The sequence below is a fragment of the Myotis brandtii genome, unplaced genomic scaffold, assembly GCF_000412655.1.
Source record: "Myotis brandtii unplaced genomic scaffold, ASM41265v1 scaffold390, whole genome shotgun sequence".
In the NCBI taxonomy this organism is placed as follows: domain Eukaryota; kingdom Metazoa; phylum Chordata; class Mammalia; order Chiroptera; family Vespertilionidae; genus Myotis; species Myotis brandtii.
In genome coordinates, this window is record NW_005364954.1 from 1,609,296 (window position 1) to 1,630,467 (window position 21,172).

Here is a 21,172-nt window from a genome sequence, read left to right on the forward strand (position 1 = left end):
GAAAGGAATACAGAAGGGGATGTACTCAGTCATAACCCAGCTGCCTTGCTTAGCGTAGTGAGTAAAGCCTCGAGCTTCGATGTCAAGCCGTTCCAAGTCAGAACCCTGAATGTGCCCTCCAACTAGCCTGTGACTTGGGAAATGTCACACCACTTCTGGGAGCCTCGGCTTCCTTATCTGTAAAATTCAGGTAATCCGTTCCTTGCAGACTACGGTGAGGATTGGATGAGATAGTGAACACGCCCAGGATGGGTCTGGCACCTAGGAATTGCCCAATAAGGGGTCACTGTTGTTATTGTTGCCATTATTAATAGAGTAAGAGATCAGAAGTGGATGGATTGTTGGGCTGGGAAGTTGGAGAAAGCTTTCTGGAAGAAAGGGAATTTCAAGGGGCGGGGGGTAGACAAGTTGGGCTGCGGATAGATAAGAGGGAGATTGGCGTAAATATGTGTTGGGCTACCTTCTAAGTATAGTTTCCATGGAACAGGAAAAAATCACACCGTAAATAGGAAGACAGTTTGCCGTGATGTTATGGGAAAAGAGAAACGGTCCAAGCCGAAGCCAGCTGCCGATGACTCAGGCGTCCCTAACATCCTCTGCGAAAGGATGCGAGTCCCAACATCCGCAGAGTCACGCCTGTGAATGAAACTCAGCACCTATTCGGGGATTTGGCAGCAAAGACAGGTTTGTGCACCAAGTGATTTATGCCTCTCATTTCTGCCTGGCACGCAGGCAGCGCTGCCCTGACTGGCACACCGCAGGTCACAGAGGAGAGCCTCAGTGGGAAAGCAGAGAGGTGGGTGGATAAAACACGCGGGCTTGACGGTGATGAATCCTGGTTCGCTCGAGCAGGTAGACACTTTAAATCTCTCATCGCTGGCGGCAGCGGGAATGAGAGGGTGCAGAGAAGACCGCAGGGGTTGGGATCACACCCTCACCGATGTGTTTATTGAGCATTTAGTTACGGGCGCTGTGTGTTCCCTGCCTGTGACGTGAGCCCGGCCCGGAAGGCACCGACAGTGCCTGTGTCTCAGGCAGGCTTTTGGAATCTGTTTGAGCCCCTCCCCTGGCCATGCCCAGGCATCGGTGCATAAATGCCCCGGCTTCCTCCCCTCCCCCTCCCCCCTCCCCCGCACTGGGTGGCACAGTTCTGAGGTGTGTTCTCCACTCTGAAGGTCCCAGGTGGGATTGTCCCTAGGCTCCTAAGAGGAACCTACAGGACCTGGGACAAATCCCTTCACAAACACCTGCGTTTCAGCTTCCTGTGGGGTGGTTGTGCGGGTGACATGAGATAATAATACCACCACCACGCGTGCCATTTATCCATCGACTCCTGGGAAGCAGTCGTTCTGCTCAGTGCTTTAACTGCCTTCCCTTACTGACGCTCACTGGGACTGGATGAGGCGAGGACTTGAGTTATCCCAACTTTTGTGACGAGGGAAGGGAAGCAGGAAAGGATATAGACCTCACCAACGAGCCAGGATCTGAGGTCTAACCCAAGGGCCTTTGTTCTGAGGGCCTACTTTTAATAATAAGACAAAAGGTTATAGTGTAGGGTCTAGCAAGAAAGCTGTTGGTGTTATCATTGGTGTTATTGCTATTGGCATTATTAGCAAGTGCCCAGCATACAGTAGGTGCTCCACATTTGCTGAGTTAAAAAGGCAGTGAATGGACGGCTGTTATTTCCTTGAGATCATGAACATCCTTTTGTTATTGGTCCTTCTTCAGGCATCTAGGGGAGTCCCTGTCCTAGGATTGGTACAAGGCAAATACTTGTTGAATGATTGAATGAATGAATGAATGAATGAATTAATACAAATGGATTTTTCTTAGTTACCGGTAGTTCCCTGGTTCTATGAAAATCATTTTAATTGAAATGCATTATTTATTTCACCCTGACAAAGTCCCAGAAAGGAAATAACCTTAAAATCCTAACAGTATTTATCTCTAGGTGTCGGAATAATAAAATACTTTAGCTTCGTGCCTTATTATACTTTGTGATGGACCTGGATTACTTAACTGGAAATAAATTATCTGTTTGGGGGGTGGGGAATCAGTCTCAAAGTTTAAATGGGTCCCAAAGCAGTGGGGTGCGATCCTGACGCATACATAGAAGCTGATCTCATTTGAGTGGCTTCAGTCTCCGGAGCAGGGTGTGAGCTGACTTTGGTGTCACCGCTCACACAGCCCTTTCACACCATCTTCCGGAGGTTCACGCCCGTCTAGTGACGAAGGTGGGCTAAGGTTAGCAGCCTCATCTCACAAACCTCGGGACCTGAGAGCTGAAGAGGTTCACCACCCAGGCCACGGCTCTGCTCAGGGCGGAGCTGGATTGGAACCCAGAGCGTCCGACTTCAGTTCAGCCCAGTGGCCTCTGCACTCTGTCCTGGGAGCCTCTCATGGAACAAGGGGGTTGGGGGGACGTGGGCCAGGGACTCATGGGACAGCTGTCTCTGAGGATCTGCAAGACCCTTTTATAGAGGGAGAGCCTGGCTGGGACTCTGTGAGTTGGACAGCCTGGGTTGGATCCCACTTCTGTCACTCACTGTCTGGACACAGTACAGCACTCCTCGGCCTCGATTTTCTCATCTGTAAAGCTGGTCCAGCATCTGCCTTGCGGGATTGCTGTGAGGGCATCACACCTGTGCTCTCTATGTGCCAGGCTTCCGTTTCTTCCAGCCCATGTGGATGCTCATTGGTGCCCATCAATTACTGTGCCCATGTGTATTAGTCCATTTCTGCCAAGTAACAAACACCGCAGAATTGCACTGGCTTGCGTGAGGGTGTATTTACTTTCTTGCCCGTGGTTCTGTGGGTCAGTTGTGGTTTGGCGGATCTTCGTTGGCCTGGGCTGGCACAGGCTGGACTTCAGTGTGGGTTCAGATCTGTCCCCCCGTCACCCATCAGTCTGGGGTCCAGAGTGAAAGGCAGCAGCGGACAGGGGCTAGGGAGACATACTCGCGTCATGGCCCATCGTAGGAGAGCGATGGAAGGGACCTGGGACCCACACATTGGCACCTCCCCCTTCCATGAGCTGAGCAAGTCGATGAATCCAGTCCAGAATCCAGGGGGACAGAGAAATCACCACCAGTTGTGGGAAGTGCTGCAAAGTCCATGACAAAGGGGATGGAGTGAGGAGTTAGGAGAGTGATCCAGCCCGTCTGTCCACATCTCAGCTTGTGCACGTGCGTGAAGCAGGGAAAGCAAGAGGCATAGTGGCTGGGAGAGGCTTGGACTGTTTTTTTCAGTGACAAGGCCTTACTTTTCGTAGCCGTGTGCTGGGTAAAGTCTTGCCCAGGAGGTGAATGTCACAGGAAGGTCATGGTCTGCGATTCTTCTGGGGAGCACACTGTGTTGATTACTTAGCTTAGCAGGAGGTTTGGCGGTCTGCGATTCTTCTGGGGAGCACACACACTGTGTTGATTACTTAGCTTAGCAGGAGGTTTGGAAATTGGGAAATCTGAGTCCTCCAACATTGTCCTTCCCTTTCAAGATCGTCTGGCTCTCCCGAGTCCATCACTTTTCCATATGAACTTTGGGATAAGACTGTCAGTGCCCCATCTAATTTAAATACATGATTCACACTGTCATTAAAAGATTCAGTCAATCACCATTGGCATCTAAGTTTGAAAGAAGTGGTTCAATCATTTATCTGACAAATATTTGTTAATATTGTGGAAGGTGCTGTGTGATGAAAGTACGGGAGTTAACTAGGAAAAGAGGGTGAGTGAGGGAGCCTCCCAGGAAAAGGAGATGGCGTGTGCAAAGGACCTGGGGCAGAAGAACCATGGCAGGTTCCAGGATCTGAAAGAAGGTCATGTGTCTGCAGCAGTGAGTCCAGGGGGACAAGCAGAAGCCAGACACGTGGGCAAGAGTCAGACCTTGTTCAGTGATTTGGGTTTTTATGCTGAAGCACCAAGAAGCCACTGGAAAATGTTAAGCTGGGGGTGGGAAGGTGGGGAATGACGGTCAAATCGGTGTTTTCAATTTTTCATTCTGCTTATCATCCAGTTATAAGGTGTGAACCTCGTTTGGATCTGGATTTTTAAAAACGCGTGTTAAATTTTTTAACATTCATGAGACTATTAGAAATTTGAACATTGAGTATCTGGTGAATTGAGGAACTACCTTTTTAGGTATGACAGTGGTATTGCAGTTATATTTTTTTTATAAAAGACCTTATCTTAGCCATACATGCTGTACTATATATGACTAAAATAATAAGATGGCTGGAATTTTTTTTGAAATAATAATGTTGGGAGGGAGGATTAGGGTACGGATGAGGTTGGATAGATTATGAATTGATGGTGATTGGGGCTGGGTGGTGGGTACATGGGGGTTCTCAGTACTCTTTATTTTTGTGTTTACAAACATCTCCATAATAAAACATACATAAAGAAAATAGTTATTCTCACTTCCGTGTGGGGGACCAGCTTTCCAAAGAAGAAATCAGTTAGGCAGCTGGAGCGGCCCCGGTGAGGATGATGGAGGGATGATGGTTTGGTCCAGGGCTGTTCCAGTGGAGGCAGAGAGGGAGATGGGCTGAGAGATCCTTCGGGAATTAGGGGGACAGGGCGTGGGGATGGATTGGATACAGAGGTGACGGAGATGGCGGGTCAGGAGTGTCCCTGTGTCTGGCCCCAGATGGAAGAGCCGGGGATCTGAGGTGGGGCTCCCTGGAGGAGGACCCCGCAGGTCCCTTCACTCATCTTGTTCCCACAGCCCCGCCTCGACTTCCCATCCATCCTGCGAATCGGAAGCGGTTCCCTTATGCAACACCTTTCCTCCCAGACTTCCCGCACTCTGCAGGCTCAGCGGTTAATTAAGCTTCGATATGCACGCATTAATTAAAATCCTCTCTCGGGTTCGGAGGGGCTGAAATGTGGATCTTCATCTCTATCTCCCTCCTTGCTGGGGCTGGTTCCCTTTGCTGGGGACACCTCTGCTCTCCTGTGGGCACACAGCTATCTGTCTGTCTGTCTGTCTGTGGCACCTGTCAGCACCCTTTGATTTCTTGTTTAGGAGCCTGGGTCTAGGGAAGTTAATGACTTGTAAATTGCTCTGCACTGTAGAGCTAGAAATAGAACTCAAGATGACGATTCCCGAGCCCTCGCTCGCACTGAGCGATGGCGGTGTCAGCCCGAGCGTGGCCTGCTGCGACGCGGTCGCCTGGCTGTGTCCCTGCACGTGCCTGGGCAGCCCCCCGTGAGACATTGCTCTGCCCAGGCCCCTGGATGACTCTTGTCCCTTTCTCCCTGCCCCATGCAGGTCGTCTTCTGGTGCGTGTGACACCTGAGACATGAGATCGTCAGCCTGCAGGCTCTCCAGTTTTTCGAGAGACACACTATGGAATCGGTGAGTGGTCTCAGCCCCCCTGCCGGAGGGCCCGGCCTGGGGAGTGTGGAGGGATTCTTTGGGGGGCGGGGGAGGGGGGGCGTTGAAGTTCACAGTGTGACCCAACTCAAGCCTTGGATGTGAGTATCATGGTGAACAGATTGCTGGGGGGTACTTGTCTACCTGTCGACTTACCCAAGTGCCTCGGGTCACCTGACCTGTCTCCTTTATGCAGAAGGAAAGGAGGGAGGCGGTGGTACCAGAATGAAGTCAGAAGTAGGAGCAGCCAGGACCCCGCCAACAATAATGGGCACTATTCTAGCCGAGTGGCTTTTCAGAAATATTCCCTCCTCAGCCCACCCAGCGCGCCCACCAGGTCTGAGTGACGCCGTTCACTTTCACAGATGAAGAACGTGCCCAGCTGGATCTGAAGTCAGTTTGTCTTGACTCCAGATCTCCAGCCTTTTCCCTCGATGCCAGGCTGCCTCTTGGTAGAAGTATGAATTGGCCCATTTTGCAGCTGGGAATACTGAGTGCAGGGACACATGATGGGGTCTAAGGACTCTGACCTCAGTGGGTGGAGGTCTGGGTTAGAAGACGAAAAAAATTGCACTGGACAGGAAGATCCATGAAAACTATGCAGAGCAAGTGCACGGAGCCTGAGAGGGTCTTAAGGTCACCAGGGCGCCCCACACAGGGTTGAGGTGCTGTGGCTGGTCTTCCCCGGGAGTCAGTGGTGGGTAGAAAGAGTATGGGTGCTGGAGGGGGCTCTGCCACCAACATTCCATCGGACCTCAGGTAAGTCGCTAACCTTCTCTGCACCTTCTGTTTTCTTATCTATGAAAGGTGGTGATTTTTATTTTTCAGGTTTTGTATGCATAAAAAAAGGTATACAGCATAGCATCTTCTGTAAAGTAGGCACATAAAGTATTGTAATTATTCAAGTTTTAGGAGCAAAGCAATTTTTAAGGGTAATTAGCCCAGCAGAAGTGCCCAGAATGGGTGGGAGAGGTGAGTGGCCGGAGGGAGGGAGACCATCCTGAGAGGCTGTGACAGGGGACTGTTACCACCTTCCAGGATGAATGAACTGCTTATCTTCGGAGATTGGCGTCTACAGGGTTACCTGGAGTCATGTCGTATCTGGTTTTGTTTTTTAAATCAAGAGTCCAACACAAAGGTGACATTGATCTCGCAGGTGTCTCTATTGGGGACGTGAATTATAATTGCAATAACTCAGCGCATGACTCAGGATGAGGTTTTGCTCTGAATGGTGTAAAATCTAAAAGAACATCGACTTAAAGAAGATGCAGGTCTATTTCTCTCTTACCTAAACATGCAGGCACAGGTGGTGCAGGGCGCTCCAGCGCTGTCTGCGAGGCCCCGGCTTTTCTGGGGCAGGTGGGCAGTAGTGCCCTGCACAGGGAGTGCGGGAGGCAGGTGGGGGGGCCAGGCTCCGGAGGTTCCGGGTGCCGGTTACATGGTGTAGAAGTTAATTCCTTGAATGGGATACTTATGACATAGACAATTTTATGTACAGTAAGTCCTCACGTACCATCGTCTTTGAGTTCTGCAACTTTAAGCAAAACAACATATAACAAAACCAATTTCACCATAAGCTCATTGATGCAAATAAGGGTCAAGTTCCAGCAGCATCTCATTGATGTCCTAACAAAATGACGTTAACCGAGGACCTACTATATATATGTATTCGTATTATATGTCAGTATAATATAATATACATATACATATGTATATATGTATATGTATATTATATTATATTGACATATAATACGAATACAGCAAACCCACACTCTCTTAACTATGACAAAAGGCCCAACACCTACCTTTATCTCAGATGTTTCTTTCTTTGTTGCTTATTACTTATGCGCGAGGAACTGGGCTAGGGTGCTTGGCACACATGATGCCAGCAGCAGACGGGGCCCCGTCCTCAGGGGACTTTCTGTCTGGAGGAAAAGGAAAGATGTCAATCATACAGATTGACAGCCACTGGCCGAGGCTCCGTGTGGGACGCCCTGGGGCACCTAGATCCAGCCAGGCGAGTAACTTCGATTTGCATCTCCCCGCACTCCGTGGTGGGAGAAGAGGTGCAGCGCCACTGGGTAAGACTGTAGGCGCACGATGGCTCCTTCCCTCTGGTCTCCGTTAACCGGCCCCGGGAAGGGGTCAGCTTTTCCTTCCCTTGTTGGTCACTGTGACAGACCCCAGCCTCCACCTGGCGTCCCGGGAGCACCAGTGCTGGAGCTCGGAGCTCCGAGCTGAGAAGGGGTACCCACAGGAGCAGAGACTTACTCCATCATCAAGGCCAAGTCCAGGGGCCTCTTGCGTTGTTAGGCTATTAAAATAAGTGCATGAATGAATGAATGGTTGACGGAATGAATGAAGGAATAAAATCACACCCACAGCCATGCAGTTGTCATCCCTGGGGAAGCTCAAGGTGTTTCCTTTATTCACCCAAAATGCTACCAGGCCCAGGAGAGGCGGGGGATGAGCAGCAAACGGAAACTGAATTGAATTCTGAGCCAGCAGTAGAATTCAGTTGGCCTTATTTTTAGGGATTTTCTCTGCAGGTAGAAACGAACTGACCTAAACTTTAGACACGCCCACACCAAGCCCAGGAGCAACCCTTGTGACTGCCCCCGCCCCCCACCCCTCCACTGCCTTTGCCTTTCCCAAGGTCAAGGCGGACGCCCTGTCATTAGTGTGCCGCCAGCTGTCAGCCAAATTGAATTTCCCTGAGCACAGCTGATGTCCCTCTTTGGCCGCAGGACAGGGGTCAGGGAGTGAGCACTGCACATGGACGGGAAATGTGTCCCTTGCGCTGACCTCTGAACTCCGAGCTGCATTTCTGACATTGTTGGGAGGGCTGGGCGGGAAGCCTGTGACTTCTGGATGTACTAGTAGAAGGAAAAGAAACATGTTTTAGAAAAAAACACTAATATTCCAGTTCTACCGAGAACGCACATTCACTATAATTGAGGCTGTTTGAAATCCAGCCGTAATTCCAGGGCGTCGGCCATTCCTCAGTCCCATGCAGAGAGGAAGACGCTTCTGCCGGGACAGATTGGGAAAGTGTGGTGATTCGGGTTTGTTTCCTGCCCGCCTTCCCTCCCTCCCTCTGTTGTTTCCTGCTGTCCTTCCCTCCCTCCCTTAGCCTTCAACGTGTGTGGAGCAGTGCCCATGTGCCACACCCTGGATGCCAGGAAAACAGATGAGTGAGGCTCATTACAAAGCCTTCCTGAGCTCTCCTTTCATTTCATTTTATTTTTTATTGTTTAAAATGTATTTTTATTGATTTCAAAGAGGAAGGGAGAGGGAGAGAGAGAGCGATAGAAACATTGATGATGAGAGAGAATCATGGATCGGTTGCCTCCTGCACGCCCTCCACTGGGGATTGAGCTCACAACCTGGGCATGTGCCCTGATGGGGACTCGAACCGTGACCTCCTGGTTCATAGGTCAACGCTCAACCACTGAGCCACACCGGCTGGGCTCTCCTTTCATTTTAAAATGTTTATTCTACAAATGTGTATTGAGCATCTCATTCGCTCCAGTCTCTTAGTAGAGACCAAAGACAGTCCCTCCTCCTGCCGAGTTTATACTTTATTCATTGTTTCGCTCGCTCACTCAGCAAACACTTTCTGGGCACCTGCAGTGAGCCAGGGATGGGGCCAGCTGCTGGGATGCCGAGATGAACAGAGCGTAGCCTCTGTTTCAGTGGGGCTGAAGGATGAGACAATATTGTGCTTGTCTCCTAGGGCCCCAGGAACTAAGTAGCTCGGACTCAGTGGCTTAATCGAAATGTATTGTCTCCTAATTCCGGAGGCTGGGAGTCAGGTTCTGCTGTTTTCCCATCGAAGAGACGAGCTCGCGGGGATTGGAGAGCTGTAGGAGGCCCGTGGCTGGCAACTGGCAGGAGTGGGATTCAGTTGCAGGGAGTCTGGTCCTGGAGCCTAGAATTCCCACTTTCCTCACCTGTTACGATAATGTCCCTAGGGCAGGGGTGGGCAAACTTTTTGACTTGAGGGCCACAATGGGTTCTTAAACTGGACCGGAGGGCCGGAACAAAAGCATGGATGGAGTGTTTGTGTGAACTAATATAAATTCAAAGTAAACAGCATTACATAAAAGGGTACGGTCTTTTTTTTTTTAGTTTTATTCATTTCAAACGGGCCGGATCCAGCCCGTGGGCTGTAGTTTGCCCACGGCTGCCATAGATTCATTTTCCCCTAAAGTAGTTAGAATTGGTTTCTGTTGTTCTGTTGCCCGACTCCAAGAACCATGATACTATGGTTGCAAATATCAAAAAATTTCTATATGTGACACGGCACCAGAGTGAAGTTAGGGTTTTTCAAAATGCTGACACGCCGAGCTCAAAAGGTTTGACATCACTGGCCTAGGCCCTAAGGAAAGCCTTTTAAGATAAGCCCCTCCCCCACCCCCACCCCCCAAAATCTCAAAGCTTTGGGATTATTCTACAATCCACTCGGCTTCCAGGAGACATTTGACCCAGCTGACTGTTCCTCCCTCTGGCAGCCCACCCGGATTTCTCCTTGGGACTCTGCCCTCTGTCTCGGTCTCAGAGTAGGGTGCCCCTCGCTCCAGAGAACTCCAGATGTTGTTGAAGACCCTCTGTAGGCTGACTCCTTCCAGGTCCGACCTCCAGCTACACCTGCCGTCTGAGTTCCAGACTCGAGTGTCCCACATGCCTAATTATATCTCCATCTGGAAGTCCAGCAGGCGGCTCCAGCTTATACACCCACCGTGGGTTTTTCTCCCAACATCTCCTTCATGAGACGCTAGGCCTCTGCTGGAAGCCATCTGTGGTCCCAGCGCCCCTGCCGCCTCACCTCCAATGAAGTCCAGATTCCTCACTGTGACCTGCGAGGGCCGGCGTGACCCAGCCCTGCTCCCTTGTCTGCCCGCCCCGTTCCCTCCCAGGCGTCAGCCACTGGCCTCTTCCTGGCCTCGGGACTCTGCCTCGTGTTGCTTTCTGCCTGTGGGGCCCCTCTCCCTGCACCTCCTGTCTCCCTACCCCCTGCTCCCCACAGGAGCGACACCCTTTTCGTGTAGTCCCAGCATCAGTTTCCTCAGGGGCCTTCCCTCCCCACCCCATCGCCTCCGTGGGCCGCTTCCTAGCCCTGGTGACAGTCTGGAATCATTTGTGTGTTCACTTGGGCCTGTCTATGCCCCCCGCCCCCCCCTACTCCCCCCAGACCACAAGCTCCCAACAGACAGTGGTGGTGACTGCTTGTCCACTAACGTTACCCTGGAGCCTGGCCCAGAGCCTGGCACGTAGTGGATGTTCAGTAACTACATGTGATTGTTGAAATCAAATCAGTGGCCCCTGCTAAATCAATTATGAACATAAAAGGCCAATTCCAGGCCTGTTACTTGTACAAGAATCCTTTCTCAAGCAAGGCGGGACTGATGTGGGCGTGCAGGTGACTGAGAATTGGGTGGAAATGAATAAACAAAAACAAACTCATTGTACAGACCACCAGATGGTGGGTACCGGAGGGGAAGGGGGACAGGGAGAGGGGAAATTGGGGAAAGGGGTCAGATGTGTGGCGATGGCTGGAAGTTAGCCTTTGGGTGGTGAGCACACTAGAGTGTACACAGATATTAGATTACAGTGCTATCCACCTGCAGCTTAGGCAGTGTTGCCACCCAGTGTTACCTCAGTTTACAAGAGGACGGGAGAAAGAAAAGATTGGGTGGGACCTGGGCTTTTTTATCCTCCCTGCTCTCTGTTTTCACGTTTCTCCAAAACGTTAGCACTTACCAAGGTAATCTTAGGGAAAACAGCAGCCTGGGATATCCGATCCACGCTAGAGTTGATTTGATTTGGGTTTAAAATGGAAACTATGATCCAATGCAGTAATGGCGAACCTTTTGAGCTCGGCGTGTCAGCATTTTGAAAAACCCTAACTTAACTCTGGTGCCGTGTCACATATAGAAATTTTTTGATATTTGCAACCATAGTAAAACAAAGACTTATATTTTTGATATTTATTTTATATATTTAAATGCCATTTAACAAAGAAAAATCAACCAAAAAAAATGAGTTCGCGTGTCACCTCTGACACGCATGTCATAGGTTCGCCATCACTGGTCTAATGCATTTTACAGAATTGAGTAAAGAACAATTTTCTTTGTAAAAGAGAGAGAGAGAGAGAGAGAGAGAGAGAGAGAGAGAGATAGATAGATGTGGGACGCTCCGTGGAGGTTACCGTCGTGCCCAAAGCTCCTGAAAGGGGTTCCAGGCTGATGTTTGGGGTTTGATGCTCAAAAGCTACTTCGCAGGTTTCCTGAGAATCGATAGCCCCCCTCACCGCAGCGCCACCGCCTCCCCAGGGAGGATGTGCTTGGCAGAGCCAAGCGGAGGGGGCTTTGGCTGCAGATGAGTTTCAGGGAGTCTCTGCAGACGGGCCATTAGCAGGACTGGCTGCGTGCGCTCCGCCAGGCTCCTCACCGCGCCGCCTCCCCATCCGCAGCAGCATCATTGACTGTGAGAGTCTCAGGCCACAGACCGTGGCCGAGGTGTCTGCTCTGGCTGCTCCTCCAGGGTGAGTCAGGGTGGTCAGACGTTCCCAAACTGGGAATTTGGTGACAGAGAAGATTGGAAACGGAGTTTTCACCAGGAGATTGCAAGTGGCCGTCGTGTGTCCACCGTGGGCAAGGCTCTGTGGCTGGCATGGTGGCCCAGGCTGCTGTCTGAATTCCCTTGTGCCCCCACCCCCTCCTCAGCACCAGATAGGAGGTGGGTTCTCTGGGTAGCAGGAAAGGGAAGGTGACCATTATAACCCAGAATGAATGCTTGTCTGCCGACCGGGTCGTAAATTACACAGGGAAGCCGACAGCTTTGATGTTGCACCTGAAAAGCTGTAATCGGCCCGTCCTTCGTGCGGGTCTGTCCCGTGCGTGGAGGAGACAGTGGGTTCTGTCTGTATTTTAATCAGAGAAGCCCTTCCCTGCTGGCAACTTGAGGTCAGTCCATATGGTCTCAGAGCGTGTCCTCTGGTTTGAGTCTCCAATCGATCGCCTTTGGATTGCCTTTATCTAATTTGGTGTTCAAGGCCTCACGGGACCTGGAGGGGCTTGATGGGAAGTTGACTTACCCTGTTGTCAGCACATGCAATCTTAGAAGATTCTAGTTCCCTCCCCAGGGGCTCAGCTGAGAGTCTAGATGAGTGTAGACAAGTGTGGCCTGTGCATGAAGGGCCGTCTTGACTGGGAGCCGTAAGAGGGGGGTGGCCTGTCGGAGGGGAGCCAGAGACCCGGGTGCTCCTGTGGTACCCAGACTGAGGAGGGATTGGGCAGATCCTTCCGCATCCCTAGGGTACTGTTCCGTGTCAGTTGGGCATCTTTCAGTGGCAAGCAGTGGCGCAGAAAGGAAAGTCCAAGGTTAGAGCTGACTTCAGGCACTCCTGGATCTAGGGTCGCCACTGGGGTCATCTGCACTCGGTCCCTTTGTCAGTTACGGTCCTTTGTATGTCAACACCTCCTCGCTCTGGGACCTTGGGCAAGCCACTAACTCCAAGAGCTTCGCTTTCCTCCTGCAGCGAGGACTGAATGAGCCGGTTCATGAAAGCACCTAGCTCAGTGCGGGTGCAGCCAGTTGTGTCGGGAGAGGTGGACAGTTGCCTCAGCTTTCATTCCAAGTCCTGGGAAGCCATCACTGTAATCCCTTGTCTGCCGGAGTCAGGGCTCCTCGCTGCTGCCCAAACACTGTGCCATATGGCAGCCACCAGCCACAAGTGGCCACTGAAGACTGACAGCTGGCTGGTCCGAATGGAGATGCCCTGTGAGTATAACGCAGACCAGTCTTTAAGACTTTGAAACAAAAGGATATCAACTGTGATAGTCATAATTCACGTTGAAGTAGTAATATTTTAGATATATTAGGTTAAATGATACTTATTATTAAAAAGAATCCCACCCGTTCCTTTTAACTTTTTAAAATGCAGTGACTGCAATCTTACAGCTATTTCCTGCCCGTGTACCTGGGATCATTCCCTTGAATCCTTGTCTCAGGCTCGGCTTCTGGGGGCCCCGCCTGAGATGCATAGATGCCTCATAGAAGGAAAAACGGGGACCAGCTGTGCAGCACATCCCTGGGACACGTGTGCGTGAGTGGAGGGACGGGCTTCCTGACCAGACGTCTCCAACCTTTGGACCTGTGAGCCAGAGGCCAAGGAGCGAGGCCTCTGTGCCCGGCGTGGGGCACAGTGTCTGGCTGGTCCGAGTGCTTCAGCCGCCACGCCCAGAGCCACAGTGAGTCAGCAGCTGAGTCAGTGAGGACAGCGCCGCCCAGATGAGCTCTGCCCGGTGCGATTCTGCCCGTGGCTCCCGGGAGTGTCTGGCCGCTGCAGGGAGGAGGGAGGGAGTGTCCAGCACGTGCAAGACATCGAGTGTTTATGGGTGTGATGTCCTTTTTTCTCTACCACCACCTCTGACCCCAGGCAACTTTCCAACTCTCCGGACACCAACGGGGTGTCCGGCGATCAATTCAGTTCTGACACTAAGTATCCGAAGTTAGCACAGACCCACAGGTTAGGGGCCCAGCTCCACTGGAGTGCTCCCTCCTCACACGCCAGTCACGAGTCTCAGGGGTGCTTCTGATTGACAGGCTGTAAATTCAGAGGCTTCCACAGCCCCTCACGTTCAATAATTGGTCAGAATGACTCACTGGACTCAGGAAAGCACTCGGCTTACTGTTACCAGTTTATTATAAAGGATACAACTCGGGAATGGCCAGTAAGGGCAGGTGTTGGGTGAGGGGTGCACAGTTCCGTGTCCTCTCCGGTCCCTGCCTTCCATCCAGCACATGGATGTGGCACCGACCAGAAGCTCCCCACCCCTGTAGTTGAGGGATTTTGTGCAGGTTTCGTTACACAGTCACCATTGATTAAACCATCAGCCATCGGTGGTTGAACTCCAGTCTCTCTGCCGCCGGGTGGGGGTGGGGGGGGTGTCTCTCTGGTCACCATCCTGAAGCTATTCAGCCCCCTACCTGGGGGTCATCTCATTAGCATACGAAAGACCCTCTTGCCTTCTGCAGATTCCAGTGGTGTTAGGAGCTCTGTGCCAGAAACCAGGGACAAAGACCAAATACATTTTTTATTATTCCACAATGGGGCATAATATTAATGCGATCAGATGAGGAACATGTGGGGAGACCTGTGACTGGTGGGTTGCCTGGATTGTGGCATGTTATATGTTGGCATGTGTGTGGGAGGGAGAGAGGGAGGGAGGGAGATGCTCAGTCTCGCTGTATAGAACTGCTGGTGTGCGTCCATTCTTCATTAAGCATGCAAAGCACCTACTGTGTGCTCACGTTGTGCCAGGTCAGGACCAACATTGCAGCCAGATTGAACCTTCTCAGCATCAACCCTAGCAGCTCAATTTGCTTTTAAGGCAACGTCCAGTCCTTGGCATGACATCCAAGGCTTTCCCTGGCAGCCCTGCCTTTCTCTCCATCCTTGGCTCTGATCCCTGCCAGCATGCGTCCTTTTCTCATTGCACTGAGCTATTTGCAGGGCCCCACATCTGATGCACCTGCCAGACCTCCACCCACTTGTACTTGCTGTTCCCTCTGCCTGGAACACCCTTTGCCAGCCGTCCAACTTGCTCACTCTTCCAGGAGGCAGCTCAGCATCACCTCCTCCAGGCAGTCCTTCAGGATTTTCTCTTCCGTTGCCCTATCGCTTCTCCATGTCCCCTGTACTGATTTCTCCTTGAACTTCAGTCATTTCAACAGATACATGTCGGTCGCTTACTATGTCGAAGGTACTGCACATTAACTCTAAGAATCCTCTGCTATCTGTCAGCATTGACGAAGTGCCAGAGGCCCAGCTAACCAATACGTGTATTATCTGACCTAATCCTCATGCCGCCCTATGAATAGGCACCAGTGTTAACCCACTTTTCAGGGTGGAAGCTGAGGATGGAAGAGGCTCACAGATAGTAAGTGATGGGCCAGGATGCACCTCACCAGCACTCGGACCCCAGGGCTCTCGTACTTCGCAGGGAAACAGCACTCTTATTGCATTATCCCGAATCCTCTGCTTTCTCTGCCTCCCAGGTCAGTCTGGGTCCCAGCATTAAGCCGACAGCACATTCAAAATCGGATGTTTTGAGCAGAGTTTAATAAAGGGCTCATCCGAGGTGTGGGTGAGGGGCGGGGAGGCGTATGGGATGGTGGGGTGCTCCCGGCTTCTCCGAAGAAGGTCTGAAGGGGTGAGGGAGGGGATGCCTCTGGCAACAGGAGGCAGAGAGGCTGTGTAGGGTCCGCAGACAGCAGCTGAGCAGCAGGAGCCGGAGCGGGAGGCACCCCTCCCTGCACTTTCTTATTCCTCCAGCTGCCAAACCCAATCTGAAGCCAGAGGACCCAGGAGCCCTGTGATGTGTTGGGAGCAGATCAGGCGCCTGGGGTCTGGAGCAGGACAGGGAAGGCAGTCAGTGGGCGTGGCGGGCCACCTGCACAGTCTCTGGGTGTCTGTGGGCTCCTGAGGGCCCAGCTCAGCCTTGCTCTGCAGCCAGGTGCTGGGGTGCGGCCCAGGAATCAGTAATGGTGACTGAGCTTCAGTGTCTGCTTGCCGACCATGTGTGCACTTGGGATTCTGAGTGTGTGTGTATCTGTTCTTGTTATTTCTGAGTGTGTATGTGTGTGTGTGTTGGGGGGGGAGCATGTTATTTCTGAGTGTATGTGTATGTGTGTGTATCTGTTCATGTTAGTGTGTATATGTTGTGTATGTATGTGTGTGTATCTGTTCATGCTATTTCTGAGTGTGTATGTGTGTGTGGGGGGGGAGCATGTTATTTCTGAGTGTATGTGTATGTGTGTGTATCTGTTCATGTTAGTGTGTATATGTGTGTATGTGGGGGGGTCCATGTTATTTCTGAGTGTTTGTGTATGTGGGGGGGGGGACATGTTATTTCTGAGTGTGTGTGTATGTGTGTGTAACTGTCCATGTTATTTCTGAGTATGTGTGTGTGTGTGTGTGTGTGTGCATTATTAGGGAAGAGAGTAAAAATTCCACCCAAGGTCTGGAGGAAGGACTGTAATCCATTATAATCTGAATTCTGTCTTTTCACTCACTTACACATACACAAATGCTGCCTGTAATACAGAAGGACAGTAGAATTTTTCACCCTCATGAAGACTGTTTGGGGTATGAGCTCTAGCCATCCACAGTGTATACAAAATCAGATACATTAGGCAATGGAATCAGTGAAAAATATTTTCTTCCTCCAAATGTTTTGTCCTTACTTTTGTCAATGTGGCTTGAATTCTTAACCCTAAATGGAAAGATGGATAATGAAAGAAAACCCATTCTTGACCCCACAATACAGTACCAGCCTGCTGTCAAGTTATACATAATACATTGACTAATAAATATCACATCTATCTTATGTAAGTAAATAAACAACAAAACTCTGATTCTATTTCAGCTGTGGAAAGGCCACTGCATTTGTCTTTCTAGCAGGGAAAATAATTCTGGAACTTTAAGGTTGCCCTTGAAGGATGGGGCAGAACATGGATGTTAAAGCACAGCGTTCTTTGAGCTTTATCATCCTACTTCCGGTTTGGAATCTGCCCTGTCTCTTCCCTCTTAATCAAATTGTTCAAAGGTTGTATGTAAGTAAAGTTGCTTCTTCAGAAACCCACGCACGGAGCCTGTTGGCTCCTCTGTGGCTGTATTTCTGAATCAATTCCTGAGATGACATTTAAGTGCTCCTAATATGTATTTGTCTGTACTTGGTAAATTGAGACCCATCTTTTCAGTGATTCTATAACCTCACAAAATAAGCCTCAGTGACTGTCCTTGGAATAATTCAGTAGACTTCCTAAGCCTCTGAATATAGAATCTAAAACATAGAGAATAAGTTGGGGAAAAGGACTGATAGAATTCTCGTCATTTGACCACTTCTGAGCTTTTTTGTTGTTGTTCATTCTTAGTTGGTTCAGCATGTTCATAGGCCCAGTAGAAGTTAGAATTAGATTTCAGCTGCATATCAACAAAAGTCGAAATAACATTAGCAATTAGGTTTTTTTCTTCTTTTTCTCAGACTAATGAAGTCTGGAGATAGTCCAAAGTCAGGTGGTGCCTCCCTGGGCTATCAGGGGCCCACGCTGTTTCTGTCTCTGGATTTGCCATCCTCATCATATTACCTATTGCTCCAAAGTGGCTGCTGGAGTGTCAGCCATCACATCCACGTTACCGGCAGCAGAGGATGGAAGAGGAGGGGAAGGATAGCAAGGGTCTTTCTCTTGCCGAATTAGCTCTTTTTAAGACACTTTCCCAAAAGTCCTGCATTGCACTTCGGCTTGCCTCTCTATCCCCGGCTGGACTTAGGCGCGCAGCCACACCAGCTGCAGTGGAGGCTGAAGATGAGTCTTGTAGCTGAGCACATTCCTGCCCTACATCAAAGGAGGCTCCATTACTGAAGATAGGGCGCGTGGACAGAGGGGACTTGGCTAGGATCCCTGCCGCGTGCAGCAAGGTACTACTTAATCAGACTGCAGTGTGGCAGGGAGGGCTTGCCTTCTGAAGTCCCACAGACTTGTGGGTGGATCTTACTCAGCTTCTCCAAACACAGCTTCAGGGCCACTCCTCTGGGCCTCCATGTCCTGTCCATGGAACAGGAGGGGAATAATCGCCACTTTTGTAGAGTTGTTGTGAGGTTTAAACAAAATCATGTCTGTAAATGTCTTTATACACAGCCGGTACTAAGTGGTAGCCATTCTAGTTGTTATTAATGGATACCTTGGGCCTTAAACCCGTATTACCATAGTGATTATTGTTTAAATTGAGGTATAATTTACATAACATAAAATTTACCCTCTTGAGGTGTACAATTCAGTGGCGTGTAGTATATTCAGCAAGCTGTGTAACCATCACCACACTCTAATTCCAAAACATTGTCAGCACTCCCCAAAGAAACCCCTACCCGCTGACAGCCATTCCTCCTTCCTCCCTCCCCCCAGCCCCCCGGCTCTGTGGCTCTGCCCTTCTGAATATTTCCTATAAAATTTCCTATCAATGGAAACACAGAATGTGTGACCTTTGTATCTTTCACTTAGCATAACGTGTTTTCAGGTTTCATCCATAGCCTGTGTCAGTACTTTATCCCTTTTTCTGTGGCCGAATGATATTCCATTGTATGGGATGGATCGTGTTCTGCGTATTCATTCATCTGTTGATAGACATTTGGGTTGTTTCCACGAATTGACTATTAGGAATAACGCTCCTTATAAGCATCCACGTACAAGTGTTTGTGTGGGTGTGTGTTTTCATTTCTCTCCGGCCTATACCTCGGTGGGGTCCTGCTGGGTCAATGGTAACACTTTGTTTCACCTTTTGAGGAAACGCCCGCTTGTTTTCGAAGCTGCTGCACCATCTCACATTCCCACCCACAAGGCATGAGGGTTCCAGTTTCTCTCCATTCTCTCCAACACTTGTTTTCCGTGTTTTTAATTACCGCCATCCTGCTGGGTGTGAAGTGATGTTTCATTGTGCTTTTGATTTGCATTTCTCTAATGACTAATGATACTGAGCATCTTTTCAAGTGCTTAGCCATTTGCATATCTGCTTTGGGAAAATGTCTATTCAAGTGCTTTGCCCATTTTGAAAATTAGTTATTTGCCTTTTTATTGTTGAAGTGTAAGAGTTTCTATATTTTAGAAAATAGACCCTTATCACATATGTGATTTGCAAATATTGTCTCCCATTTTGTCTCCCATATGTGTATTATCTGACTGTTTAGAACAGTCCTCTGGGGTGGATATAATGATTCCCATTTGACAGGTGAGGCAGTGACTAGTTTATCCAAGGTAACATATCTAATAACTGTGAAGATGCTACTGGAACCTAGAAAAAAGATTAGCCAGGGCTCTCTTAGTTTTATTGCTAGAAACACATCTTAGACCAGCTTATGCTAATATAGAAGTATAGTTGCTCACATCCCTGGGGAGTCCACGGCTGGACCAGCATCAGGGTGGGATAGTTCTGTAAATCTAGTGGTTCAAGTGATGTTACTAAGACTCTCCCTTCCTCTCTCCATCGCTTGCCATCCTTTGGTTGGCATCACTCTTACTAAGTAAGCTCTCTCCTGTATGGCAACTATGGTCACCAGTAGCTGAAGGCTAGCTGAGTCCTTTGAGCTGGACGTTCTAGAAAAAGGGACATTGCTCTTTACCCCGGCATCCATCTCAGACATCCATAGAGCTCCCTGATTGGCCTTGCTTGAGTTAAATGCCTATTGGAAGACCCATCGATGCTGCTGTCAGGAGTCTGAGATGCTCTGATTGGACAGCCTGGGTCCAGCCCTCTGGTTGGGAATGTGGAGACATATGATTGACAGTCTCTAGAGAATCACACGGAGTCAAGGAGGGAGGGTATAGTTCCTAAAAGAAGGGGATGTGTAGGGCAGACAGAAAATAGAATGGATGTCCTACAAGTTAAGTCTGAACCGCTAAGTTCAAGATACTGAAATGAGTTGGGGGTAGGAGAAAAGTCAGTTTGTTCACAAAAGAGAAATGAAAGATATTGAAAACAATCACCTGTAGATCCAGCCAACACTGAGTTCTCTGCTGTCCATTTAAACAAAGTAGTTTTATAAATTAGTTTGTATAATACTTCTGAATCTTAACGGCCAGAGCAAAAAGACTAAGTTTTCAACGACAAAACAAAATTAAAAACCTGGAACAGCCTGGCTGGTGTGGCTCAGTGGTTGAGCATTAACCCTTGAACCCAGAGGTCACGGTTCGATTCCTGGTCAGGGCACATGCCCGGGTTTCAGGCTCAATTCCCAGTAGGGAGCATGCAGGATTCTCTCTCATCATTGATGTTTCTGTCTCTCCCTCTCTCTTCCTCTCCGAAATCAATAAAAATACATTAAAAAACAAACCGGGAACAGAAGCTGGATGTATCTGTCAAAAGGTTTGCTAGCAATTGTAGAGGCAATTTTTTTTAATTGGAACCCCTAATGGGATTCAGAATGTTCACATCTGAGAAAGACGTTAACCAAATTGCGTATGCTAAGAGAACTCTACAGAGGGTGGGCAATTTTCCTTTTGCAAATGGACCATGCCCCACATTTGACAGAATTACGGGAAAATTCTGTTATAATACAGCTCATTGTTATGTAGGGTGAAGTACATTTGCAAGTGAAAGCGAGTTTTTGAAAGGCAACAAATGGACACCAGCCAGATCATATAACCTAGGGGGCCCCTCTTGGGGGCACAGAACTGATGACCTCCAGACTGTCCTTGGCCTGCAAGCAGCTCTGGAGGCCGCGCTGGGCGCCATATGGTGTTTGGGATTGGTTAACACTGGTGCCAAAAAGAAATTCATTGATGTTAGTGGCCTAGGACCGACCTCCCAGACCTTCTGTCCCAGGCTCTGGTTTTAACTGCAAGGAATGGGAAGCCAAAGTAGGTGAGATGGTTCGGCTGAGGAAAAGCAGTTGAGCTCGCTGGCATCCCATGTTCCAGCTCAGTGCTGACGTCACAGGTCGCTGCCACTCCTGTGATGTTTCTTATAGACCAGTGTTTCAGGTGATCAGCACTTCCGAAAAGTGCTCACGCAAATAGGTCTGACTGGGCTTTGGGCAGATAAAAGAGATCTCCATACATGGAATGGCCCGTTCTTTGGACTTGACACTCACAGGTCACATATTTGAAATGCACATTTATTTTCTGTTTGAGTTCTCTGAGCACTTCATCAGTTCTGCTAACAACTTGTATGTCTGCCTGCATGTGAGGGCAGGGCTATGTCCTGTGTATCTTTTTGGCTCCCGAAGAGTCTAGCACA

At 49.6% G+C, this 21,172-nt stretch overlaps 1 protein-coding gene across 4 annotated transcripts in view; it reads left to right on the forward strand.

Annotated features, from left to right (window-relative positions):
- Positions 1-603: 603 nt before the first annotated feature.
- ASAP1 (ArfGAP with SH3 domain, ankyrin repeat and PH domain 1) overlaps positions 604-21,172 on the forward strand; it is a 195,468-nt gene continuing 174,899 nt past the window's right edge. For 2 of the 4 annotated variants that reach the window (XM_014544994.1, XM_014544995.1), the window contains exons 1-2: positions 604-684; positions 5,269-5,355. In XM_014544994.1, the coding sequence (XP_014400480.1) occupies positions 5,300-5,355 (56 nt within the window). In that variant the 5' untranslated portion in view covers positions 604-684; positions 5,269-5,299. The remainder of the gene's footprint in view (positions 685-5,268; positions 5,356-21,172) is intronic. The other 2 variants (XM_005872787.2, XM_005872788.2) reach the window with 1 other exon arrangement.